Here is a 12,254-nt window from a genome sequence, read left to right on the forward strand (position 1 = left end):
CGTCTGCACTGAGCACTTCAAGACACACCGTGTTAAAAACTAATAACTGGATGACAGTGGTGAGGACCCCCGCATGCTAAGCTCCACATTCTGCCTCCTGAAAACAAAGCCACGAAAAAACACAACAGGCACTTGAGCGGCCTCACAGCCCGGAATAACCAGTTACACAAGAGGGGCTGCTACATCTCATAATTCAACCCTTAAAACCATTATTCTCATGTTAACATTTCATGTAAATGCTGTTTTGACTTTCATCTTTTTTCATGCTCTTTCTAAAGCACTTGTCTTTTTAAGATAAGTGCTCTAACCAGGTAATTAATTAAGCTGAACATAAGTGAGACTGACACATTAACTGTATGTAGAAGATAATTCTGTGTCCACATATTGTAGCTGTCTTTGCATAACACTTGGCTTATATTAATATGGACGCCATTTCTCACAGTACGAGGCAGCAGTTTTATGACATCCTCCTAATTACACATTAGCGTTAATGTGTAGAGTACGTCGATACATCCATGGACAGAGAAATGGATTCCCTCAGTGACAATACAGTGCATCATACAACCCACAAACTAACAATGTGCGAATATCACAACATGAATGTGCTTTATCCCACATTTCAAAATCTGTTGGTATACGCAGCACTGAGAGGTTGCCAAACTTTTGCAACTAACCCCTCTTCCCTCTATTTTTAGCGGCGGGGCAGGCCTTAGTTTTCAAACGTTTAAACAGCGGATGATGGATGGTTTCATTGGCTACCAGAGGGATTGTGAGGGTTTTAGTCTAAGTGTTGTGAACTGTGAGGGGAAGCGCGCTGCTCTGCTGCCAGTGAGGAAACTCCAGAACATAATGGATGACAGCCACCCCTGGCAAAAGAACAAAAGTAAGCTGAAGAGAGACAATGGGCTGTGAGCTTCGATCGCAGATTTAAACAGTCGGTGGTGGTCATAAAATGTTACAATTTAGAGCATGGGTATCCAAAGGTTGTCCATGGGTAACCCTTCCAGGAGGAGGATTACTGGATGCCTCATTCTGTTAATTTCAGAATGTCAAAGTTATCCTATTAAAGTCCAACTGAGATTAAGGGTGTGCTACAGTATACATACGCTATCTGCTCTGTAAATCACTTGCCCTTTGTTCTACTTTGAGGAAAAAAATCCACAAGACAACCAAAGTGAAAGAATGTTGAGTCTCACTATAAATTTCCCTGGCATCGTCATACATTTACAACATTTCGAGAAAACAAACTCATAAGGACGCATCTGTGTGTGGGAGGAAGAGAAAAGTGATTCAACTGATTCAGACAGTTGAATCATTATAGCTTTTGCAGCTGTTTTAAAGTATATCCACAAACTTTGTAATAATGAGTCATTCTTTACGACAATGGTTGAAAAAAGACGTACGTTAGGGCACGCGTCCTCCCCTTGCTGTCCCACCAGGATGTAAAGCAGCTCGCCTTTCCTCAGCAGGAAGTCTCCTGTGATGTAGACGCCATGCGACCTGCTCATGGCCAACACGCTTCGACCACCGGCTGCAGCGTAGGCTGTGATCCTGGGGTTTAACAGACAAAGGTGCGTAGATACACACACACACACAGACGCACATGGAAAAAAAAACACCTAATTAGCAGGATAATTATTCTAATGATGCAGGAAATGTTTTTTTCCCAGTGTTTCCATTTGGCTTTAAAGTGATGATGTATTTATTGTATATTCTGAGCTCTACAGCAGGTGTTTATCAAAAATAACCCGAGGCTGATAACAAATCCTCATTGTGATTTCATGAGTGCATACCATTAAATAAAAGCAAAATTAATTTGGAAACACTAAAGCACACTTTCACTGCGGGTGTTTTAAATAAGAAATATTTGACCTAGCACGGTACATTATTCTGAGGCGCACGCACACAGAATCGCGCACGGGCACAACAGAAATACACACACCTTTGTAGCGGAAGACACTAATTTCAAATGCTCCAGTTTTCTTGCCCGGAAAAAAACCCCCAGTTTGATTGGTTTTTGGGAGCACTTCGATATTTCTCTTCCCTTGTGGTCATGCTTGGTGGGGAGAGAGCGAGAGAACGCTGCCCGGTGCTCAGTAGCTACCTCAGCTGTTTGCCTAATGACTTTTGGGAGATGGAGAGCGCATATTCATCTCTGTGTCCGTCTGTCAGCTTCGTTTATAGGCTCTGCCAGCTAAACCACGTCACATTAAGACCACAATTCTGGAGTTTGTGTGAAGACAGAAGGTGTTATTCTAAAACTCTGGGACATGGGTAGAGACAGTGCTGTCCACCCCGTAGTTTGTTAGGTATTTTAACACTCAAGGGTTTTGGCTGAGCTTAGCGGTGTATGTGTGTGCGTCTGTTTGTTTGTGTTGATGTGGGAGGCTGCTTTCAGAGCCGTTTTTTGTTTGAACCGTCCAAGTCAAATCCAAGTTAAATGCCTCACGTTGTCATGAATGCCCACAGGAAAAATATTGATCTCGGCACTTGGAAGTGGATATAACAGCATTAATCCTAGAGCGGTGCACAGTTTGAGGTCAAGGTGCTGAGCCTGATTGTTGAGGTGTTTTGAAGCCTTATGGGCCACCAACATAGACACGATGGTGGGCGGTTTTTGGATTTTGGAGTCAGGTGTAGAGTGAATCATGCTATTTAGCTGCCATTACTCCAGCCTCTGCTCCCTCCTGCAAAAATCGGATAGTGATATTTTTCTTTTCACTTGTGGAAGATTGATGGTCTGCTGATGCACCGAGGAGTGGAGGTGGGCGTGAGGAAGAGTCTGCATTGTTGTGAAAAATGTGAGTTGCACAAAGTGTGCTGCTGGTTAAGAAAGAGAGGTTAAGTGTGTATTGTGTAGTTCGCATGTTGAGATACTCATGGGGCCATGTGTTTGTCCCTAAAGATTAACCCTGCAATCTACTGAGACCATTGACACAGAGACACAATTGTTGCAGAGTGGGTGTATGAAAATGTGCAAATAATGCTAATCTCTGATGTTTGTGTGCTCTGAGGCTTTATACTCTGGCAGCAGGCCTACCTGTAGGTGCCAGTTTCCTGGACCCGCCACATTTGAATGCCTTTGAAGGGCCCTCGGGTGCCTACTGTCACGTTGACGTTGCTGTTCCTGTACGAGTTGAGGCACTGAGTGGGAGTTGGGCCTTCAGGGCCCACAGCCCCACAGGTGTGAAAGATCCATTTCTTGGCTGCACATGAAGAAAGAACAAAAATAACATTGAGCCCTTCGCAGAGCACACAGCTGCAGAAGCACATAATCTGCAGACAGTCACACATGCGCTTCAGCAAACCTAAATATGATGGAGAGACTGAAATTCAGGGGGCATCACACACTCATTACAGTTGTGTTTGTCTCTCATTCATTCCACTTCAACGTTCCCCATTGCTCCACTTTCCCATCTAAAAAAACCCAAATACACAGATATGAAGAAAATGATTATATATTGGGTAGACAGGCTCCCGACTGGAGGGCACTCATGAGCTGCTACTATCATCATATTCACAAGTGCATCAGGGGATATGGTGACAGGATCACAGGTGACAAACATTTCTCCTCATTTTCCGTGTAATCCCATGTGTCGGTGCTAATTGGAGTTCTTTTCACTGTAATTAGCACGAGATTAGTCTTGTCAGATGGACGTGGACGGACTTAACGCTGCAGTGCTAAATCCTGATTTAAGGCTTGTGAACACAGAGCAGCGGGGAAGACACCAGGTAGTGAAAACACCTCTTTTTCTCTCTTCTTTCTCCGTCTGCCGGCCTGGGGAAGCTCTTCTGAGAGCACTTATCATTCATTTCATAGCAAGCCTGCAGATCTGATGCCCGCTAAAGTCAAAGTCATTCCTGCAACAGAACAACTCACATGATGTCTTTCACACCCCGGAGTTGCTTATTCAGTGTGATTGTAACACTGTTTGTGATTAGATACCTAATCACAGAAGGTTAAAGCCCCTTCTGTGATGAAGTTATCTTTTGCAATAAATTATAAGGTAATTAACTGATTAAAAGTTGACAGGATACACAGATAAGAGAAGAGATGGCCTGAGAAAAGTCTGAGGACACCTCTTGCTGTGTAAGTTCCCTGCTGCGTAGTGCCTATTAGAGTTGAAGCCCAGGAATTGAAATCCCAGCATTTACACAGATCTCCTGTGGAAATCCACTCACTGACTGAGGAAACAACTGCATTATGCTGGTGTGTGCCCGTGTGTCCTGTGAACAACAAAATGAAAATATAAACCACTTTCTGATTAATTATCTACGGTTGAGTTGTAGAGAGAAATTGTGCTCTCACAGGAAGAGCAGTAGTGTATTTTTGGGATGTAATCATCTTAAAACCACAAAAAGAAAAGAACATTCATCCCGAGTGCAACTTTCTGTCGCTGCCAGTCTGAATGATGACTGGTTTTACTGCTGAAATCTTGATGGACTGCGTGTCAAGCATCACATTTGTCTGTCTGATCCTCATGATTGGTTTGGTCCAAGGGCACCCAGTGAGTGATCCAACATCAGGGCTTCATACTTAGCTCCACTCTGCCTCCCCACAAATATCTTTTTTTTGGGGGTGGGGGTGGGGGTTTAGACCATGTTGCCAGCAGAGACGGCCAAAACACTTGAAAACACCACTTTGGTAAGGGAGCCGTTTAGAGCCTAGCCCGGTCTTCGCAAATACAAAAAAGAAATGAAATAAATAAAAAGACTGTTGTTGGGTGACTGGAGATCTTTCTGGCTTCTATCCAGCAGGAGTAAATTGATCCCTCAAGTCAGTATTTTCAACACCCAACAAGGTAAAAAGAGTTAAGACCGCTGGAAATAAATCCATCACTGGAGCAGAAAAGCCTCCAAAGCCAAACAGCGCTTTAGACGTAAATCTCACTGTACTTAATGAGTTACTCTGAGATGGCAATCAGGTGAGGTAGGATATGCTAAAGAGAAAGGAGTGAAGGCAAGATAAAGAGTCTTTTTTTTTCTCATTTAAAGAAGTGAGTTGGCTATCTTATATGAGTAAGATCCTTGTTATGTAAAGTGAGCTTGACTTTTTGACATTAGCGCAGCTGGTATTGAAGATAGCAAAGTCTTCTGTACAGTTTCTCTCTCCTGTCTCCCCAGGGTGCAGTTGGTTTCACACTTCACACACTTTCAAGCCAGCTGATCAATCCTTGTTAGTCTATCAATATAAGAGGCTCCTTATGCGCGCACACACACACACACACACACACACACACACCACCCAACTGGCGTAATGAGCCATTGTGTGATGGGCACTTGGCAGAGCAAACATAAACAAGATGTGATCTCACAGACGATAGTTTCTCTAATAAGAGGAGTGCACACTTGTCAGCCCCTCTGACCCACCACACACACACACACACACACACACACACACACACACACACACACACACACACACACACACACACACACACCCTGATACGCACTCACACGCACAGACATCCCTGGGGAAACTCTGACTCTCCCTGACCATTACATGAATCTCCTTTTCTGTGAACTTTGCCACCGGTGGTATGCCATCATCATAACAAACACTGGCCTCCATCAAAGAAGGAGACATTGCTGCACTGTGTCATCAGTGAGGAATTGTTCTAGGCAAGTTGAAATAAGAGAGAGAGTGAGACAGAGAGAGAGTGAGAGAGAGAGAGAGAGAGAGAGAGAGAGAGAGAGAGAGAGAGAGAGAGAGAGAGAGAGAGAGAGAGACAGTTTAGGAAACAGTTCTGATTGGACTGCAGTACTGGCAGCAATGTTCCAGCAGTCCAACATAATTACAAAACAAGATAGTAAACATGTCGTTCTCTGTGAATGACAGAGGCGGTCCTTGGGCCAATCAGAAACAACTAATCTTGCGTTTCAGCACCCAGTTCGACTTTAGAATAGTGTTTGAATAAAGCAATCAGACGAAAGTGATGAAAAAGCTCATCAATTGGTACAAGAAGGGAGGCCGTGTCAAACTGCTATTTGAATACGTTGCGAGGCATAAATTCTCCAATTATAGTGTTGTTTGACGTTAACCATTATTGGGTTAGCCTGGGTCCACATCACTTCTCAGCCCAGTTGTAGAAATGACAGAGCTATGTTCAGACAGACTGTAAAAAAAAAAAAAAAAGCAGCTCTTATTCATTTGAATGCAGCCAGTCTGTAACATAAGGGGCTGCCAGCAAAAAAGCTCAACCAGGCTCAATGTCATTCAGAAAGACACTAAACTGGCCGGTCAGGTACATCCAAGTGCACATTACTTACACAGCATATTTCTGCTGTTTACCTTACAATCATCTTGACAAAGTACCATAATAGATGAGATTAAGATAAAATGACTGTCGCCATAAAAGTTGCCGCCATATGTTGTTACTGTAAATCTGGTCTCGCGGGATTATAAATCGCTGTACAGTGTTTTGGTGTGTGATAAAGCTTCAGTTCTGTGAACTATTACTAGCGATTGTATTTTTTGTCAGCAGTGCCTGAATCAACACGCCCCCACCAACACAGCCTCCTGTGTAGTTTCAGTGCAGGGCAGCAAAGAATAATCTTCCCACAGGTATGCCAGAGGAGAATCTTTGGGGTCTACAGTGAAAAGGATTCTCATTTTTTTTTTGCTGTCACTCTCGGAAACAGCATGCTGATTTAGCCTAATAAACACATGTTGATATATTTCAAACAAAGCTTGAGTTTGTTTAGCAACCGCCACCTTCTGTTTTGACTTACAATGGCACAGATGGGACAGATAATTCAGCCACTAATGATCAGTTAGAGCAAAATAGCCCCGCCACTCAAACAACAAAAGAAAAGGCAGTTCAATTTGATAATCAGGTTTGTGATTTAGCCTCAATTTGACATGATTTACAAAACAACCACAAAAACATTCTGACTCAACATCTTGTTTTTATGCTAACATTGTCTGCACCCATGCTTTTCATTCACAGAGCACAATTAATACATTTGATAACTTGTTTTAGGAAGCTATTACGTGTCTTCTGAATGAACTGAACCTCTACAAAATTCCATGTTCACTTTAAAACGACAACCACAGTCACCCCAGACATTCAAAAGCAGTACATAAACTTCTCATTCTGCGCTGCTCTCCTCTCTTAGCATGTATTCCCCTCATCCAGTGACAGTTGTCCTCCTTGGGCCGACCATTAGAAAGATGGATCAAGTCTGGCACGCCATAAATGGATATGAATACTAAGTACAAAGCTCATGGAGCACAAGAGTCCAATTAATTACAAAAGCCTGTTTTGCGTGGCACTGCTCGTTATCAGTCTCATATCTGTCTTAGTGACTAATGGTCCCCCCTCCCAAACCCATAGTAACAACAGCTAGCTAACGGATTGCTGCAGGCCAGTGTTTATGAATGAGTAAAGAATGAAGCGCGGACTCACAACCCCACTCTGCTGCTAATTAGCGAGCATGTAATGGCCAAAACTCCTTTCCTGCATGGAGTGTTCAGACACCAACATCTGCTGTCAGTTACTTTCAAGGGCCGGTCGGATTGCGTCTATCACCATCCCTTCTGTCTTTAATTTGATGCCAGTTTTCATCTACTCCACAGAACTTGGGGTTTTTGTTGTTGTCGTTTGCTATACGAGCAGAAGTGGAACACCTTGATGTGAAAATGTGCTGTTTGTTCAAAGAAGCGGCACAATGCTCGTATATTCTGCTACACCTCTGCGGATAGGGTGTAAATATATTATTTTGTTGCATCATGACAGTGTAAGATGTTTTATTCCATTTTTTAGGAACCTGAAAACACAAACTTTTAGTCAATCACACACCCACACACATCCACACTCTCGTAAAAAGTGAATGGTCGGACAGAAATAAGCCCAGCGCTCGTTTTGAGGTCAGCGACGCGTTCCTTTCCCATCAGGAGAGGTAATCACAGGAAGAAAGGGAAGAAAGCTCATCTAGGTTGACTTTTTCACTTCCCGCCCAAAGCAACTGATGAGTCAGCAGTGAGAGGCAGGTGCCACACAGTGGGGCAGTGGTGAGAAATGAAAGTGACTGCTGCCAGAATGGTGGGGAATCAATGGAGATGAGGGGAAAGAACGAGAAAAAAGGAAAGAGTGAAGGTGAAGTCAGGGTGAAGGGGCCGGGGGGGGGGAGGAAGAAGTGGGAGAACAGACTGAGATCAGAGGGAGCAGTGACAGAAAGACACGACGGCGGGGTGCGAGAGCAGTAATGTGAACTAACAGACAGTCAATAACAGCTTTTCAACGGCGAAGATGGGAGAAACAAATGGAGAAACAAAAGGGAGCAAAATGTGCCAGGCCCAGATATGGTGTCAGAGTGAAATGAAAGATGAAGGGGAAAGTGAAAGGAGACAAGAGACGCTGACGTTCGGTGGGGTTAATCAGTGAGCGTGTCGGGGGAAGAAGAGAGCCTTGTTGGAGTGACAGGTCTGCTGAGCTAAAACCCTCATCAGGCTTGCCGTCCTGCCCCACAGACGTCAAAGCATCAGCTCCAGAAGGGGAGAAGGGAGACGCCTGGCGAATGTTAACTGCTCGAGGCTGTCTTTGAAACGGCCAAGGTATAACTGCAAGTTCAACTTCTTTCCCCCCGAGTTAATATCTATGATAATCACAAGGGCGAGAGCAGTGTGATCTCAAAGTCCCATCTTTCTCTGAGGAGATTTAAGTCTGCTGGCTTTTATTGTAACTGAGTATTACCTGTGTAAGCATATTAAAATAGCCTTACTGTTGCTGCACTTGCAGCTATATCCTGGTTTCAAACTCCCACATATGAGGTACCTTTTATTTAATGTGGTATATATATATATATAAAGTTCCAGTAATTGCCCTGTTTTCTCCTGAGCATAAAAGATTTTCTTGATAAACTGAGTAGCCTTCGTTTGCTGACTGAACCCATGCCTGTGGCTCCAGTTCGGTGCATAATCCTGTTATCAAATCATGTTAGCTGGCCAAACAATGCTGTCTGATCTTTTACTGTCCCTGTTTGACCCTCAAGAGACAAACAGACATCTCTGTGTCCCAGACTAAAGAGTGACCCACATCACAGACATTCACTCAGACATGTCACTGCACAAAAAGAACATAAATTAGCATATTAGAGCGCTGACAGACTAAGATTAGGCCGTGTTGGTCTGCTGTTGAGCATTGCTGTTGCGGCTGACCATCACCCCTACTTTTTGTGGCGTGTCAGGCACAGTTTGTTCTCCTCGGTTATCAGTAGCTGTTCAGCAGAGGGAATGCTGTATGTTAAATCAGCAGGGCAGACAGTCGGCGAGCGAAAGCCGTCTGTATGGATCTTCAGGATTAGAGGTTGGGCTTCAAGGGTATTCTGTCTATTTGCTATTACACATGATGGAATCATGATGGACGGTTAAAAAGGATCAAAACTGATGCAGCAGAGGCAGAGACATCGACTTTTTTATTTCACACACTCTTCTTCCTTGTCAAACCTGGTGCTCATATTACCCACAATGCAACTCAGCTGCAGACATTTGGGTCTGAGATTCGGGTATTAAAGGCATGCTAGTAATGCTAGCATGCTAGCCTTAAACTGCTAACCTCAAACTCCACACCACCAGATTTTTCACATTTTCATTTTCTTGACTCAAGTGACATCACTTGAGGCATTTCAGACTTCATGCAGCTCCATTCGGAACCACACATGGTTTTGTATGACGTTTGTCACATATGCGATAGTACACTTTGATGTGTAAAATCTGTGCAGTCTTCTTTTTTTTGCCCATTTACTGCAATTGCTCTATTTTTTCACCTTTGTTTTTTCTTTGTCTAGTGCAACTCGGCAATGCAGTCTTACAGGGCTCGTAGTTTGTGAGTGTTACTATTCCAACCGGTCTCAAATGGAAATTGATTTAATAGCAGTATTCATAACAGCATATGGATGCCATAAAGACATTTATGGCACCTGTGAGAGAAAACAAAATAGCTGAAAGATGAATGCAACACACACACACACATACAGTTGCACTGAAACCCCCACTGCAAATTAGGTGTATTGGCTAAATGTACAAGTTGTTCAGTGAACACCTCAAACAAGAACAATTCAAATAGCTCAACACAACTACTATTACTAATATTAAGTCCTTTCTCCAAATTCAACAGAAAATGCCACTTTTAATGAGTACTGCGGTCTCAAAATGATTCAACGCCCTGAATAGAATCCTTAACAGGGGCCACATTAGTTGCATCAGGTGTGCTTGAGATAGAACACATCACATACTGGCAAGAGGTTTGTTCTCAGTGATGTTTGGTTACATGTTAGAAATATAAGTAAGTCAAGAGAAGTGTCCAAAGAGTTAAGAGAGGAGATGATTGCCTTGCACATACAAGGAAAAGACAGAAAAGGCAGTGAATGGTTCTAGAGATACTGTTGAAAGCAGAGTTCACAAGTCCAAAGCTAAAGGAAGCACTGGCTGCATTACCTGGACGTGGCAGAAAGAGGAAGCTATCAACGGCTGCCACCAGATTTCTGAGGAGGCAGGTGGCCAAAAACCCTCGAGTGACTGCAAAAGACCTGGACTCCAAAAGACTTGGTGGCAGCAATCTCATCAAGTTCACATTCATTCAACATTTGTATAAGTGCTATGTCACTACATGCTTAACACCAAACTATTTCTGAGCCAACAGAGTATCTATTTAAAAAAACATGTGTGCCTCACAGAGGATTCACTGCACAATGTAACTCTAAAATGGTAGTGGCTGATGTCTTTCAGCAGAGTGTCTTCAACAAGTCCGGTGTAGCTCCAGCACTTCAAAGCTACTAGCTGAGGACATGTGTTTTAGAGCAGATATTTGATGTAAAAGTAACTCTAACTTATGACTTTAAATATAGAAATTGAATATCTGCTTGTCTTTACCCTTTTGTAGCAGAGAAGTGAAGAGGTGCTAGGTGGAAAATGTCAGGTCTGTGTAAGTGGCTCCATTGACATTCTCAGGAGACAAATTGGAGGTTTTTATACTCAAAACTGCCCGTCCTGCTCCATTTAATGCCAAAGGAGATCTCTGCAGCACTCTCTTAGATGTGGACACGGTGCAGACCAGTAGGGGGCACACTTACTTTGTTGCAGCCCGTGCATCGTGCCATTCCCAGCACGTGTGGAGTAATTGTGAATCATTAATGCATGCAAGCATACGTGTGTGTGTGTGTGTGTGAGCAAAGGAGATTGCAGAAAGGAGAAACAGACACAGAAAATGTTAGTGTGGGGACTGTTCTTATCCGAGGTGGAAGGCATCCATCTGAGCATCAGTCTCACTTTCAGTTTACCCGAGGTGATTAAGCTCACACTTACAGTAATCTGTGGTGGGGAAGTTCATCAAAGGGCTTCCGATGGACGGAGGCGTATTCTTGACGGTTGGTCTAAACGGCAGCCTGGTTGTGCTGGTGACCACCGGTGGAAACTCGCCGTTGGCTGAAATGAAACATGACACATTTATTGAAAAGAATGTTCTTCCTTTCCTTTGTGTGCAGTAATGAAACCCTGTCGCTGTTACACCAAAGAACTAGAAGAACTGAGCACAATAACTGCAGACCCCTCAGTGACACAGAAAATGTGGAACCACCAGCAGGGGTCATTCTTTCATTTGTACCACCAATGGCTGCACAGAAGGGAGTAGAATACATAACATCCAGCTCCTCTCCATCTCTCGCCATCTATATCCATTCCTACTGTAGATGGGTAAGCACATTCTGTTACGGCGTTTCGTAGCAACCCATCAAGCCTCCAGCCTCACCACTTTCCCAGGACTGAGATCATAAGCTCGCTGGTACCTTGATCTCTTCCCCTTCCAATTCTCACCCAGAATTAAGTCTTCCAGGCAAATGGCTTGGCTGATTGGCTATTACGGCTGAAGATAGAGGAACTTATTTTTTTTCCAGACGTTAAAGGGGGAGGATAATTTTAAATACTATGGCCTGGAAAAACAGTCACCTGTTCCCATTCTCTAGTGTTCAGTCGAGGCGGAGAAGCAGGAGTTCCCACGATTGCTTGGCTGCATCAACTGAACAGATGAATCAATTTCTTTGATTAGGTCCATGCACTGCAATCAGTGGCATAAAAGATTGGCCTGAGTGGTGTTAAAGAAAGCTGCTGCCAGATGAGGGACTGCAGAGGCTACAGGAACAATCAGTGCAAACCTGCCAGCTGAACACAACAACATACTTCTGCAGTATTTACATGAAGAAGTCCTGAAATGACAAAATCATCTTTGGTAACAAGAATACATTAAAATCGGATATTT

At 43.6% G+C, this 12,254-nt stretch overlaps 1 protein-coding gene across 1 annotated transcript in view; it reads right to left on the reverse strand.

Moving 5' to 3' along the window:
• The window catches only part of alk (ALK receptor tyrosine kinase), a 304,575-nt gene that overhangs the window by 23,939 nt on the left and 268,382 nt on the right, over window positions 1-12,254 (reverse strand). The window contains exons 11-13 of the mRNA XM_070842064.1: window positions 11,306-11,425; window positions 3,041-3,206; window positions 1,404-1,551 (exon numbers count right to left, since the gene is read on the reverse strand). Coding sequence (XP_070698165.1) covers window positions 1,404-1,551; window positions 3,041-3,206; window positions 11,306-11,425 — 434 coding nt within the window. The remainder of the gene's footprint in view (window positions 1-1,403; window positions 1,552-3,040; window positions 3,207-11,305; window positions 11,426-12,254) is intronic.

This window comes from Pempheris klunzingeri, chromosome 13, assembly GCF_042242105.1.
Source record: "Pempheris klunzingeri isolate RE-2024b chromosome 13, fPemKlu1.hap1, whole genome shotgun sequence".
Classification (NCBI taxonomy): domain Eukaryota; kingdom Metazoa; phylum Chordata; class Actinopteri; order Acropomatiformes; family Pempheridae; genus Pempheris; species Pempheris klunzingeri.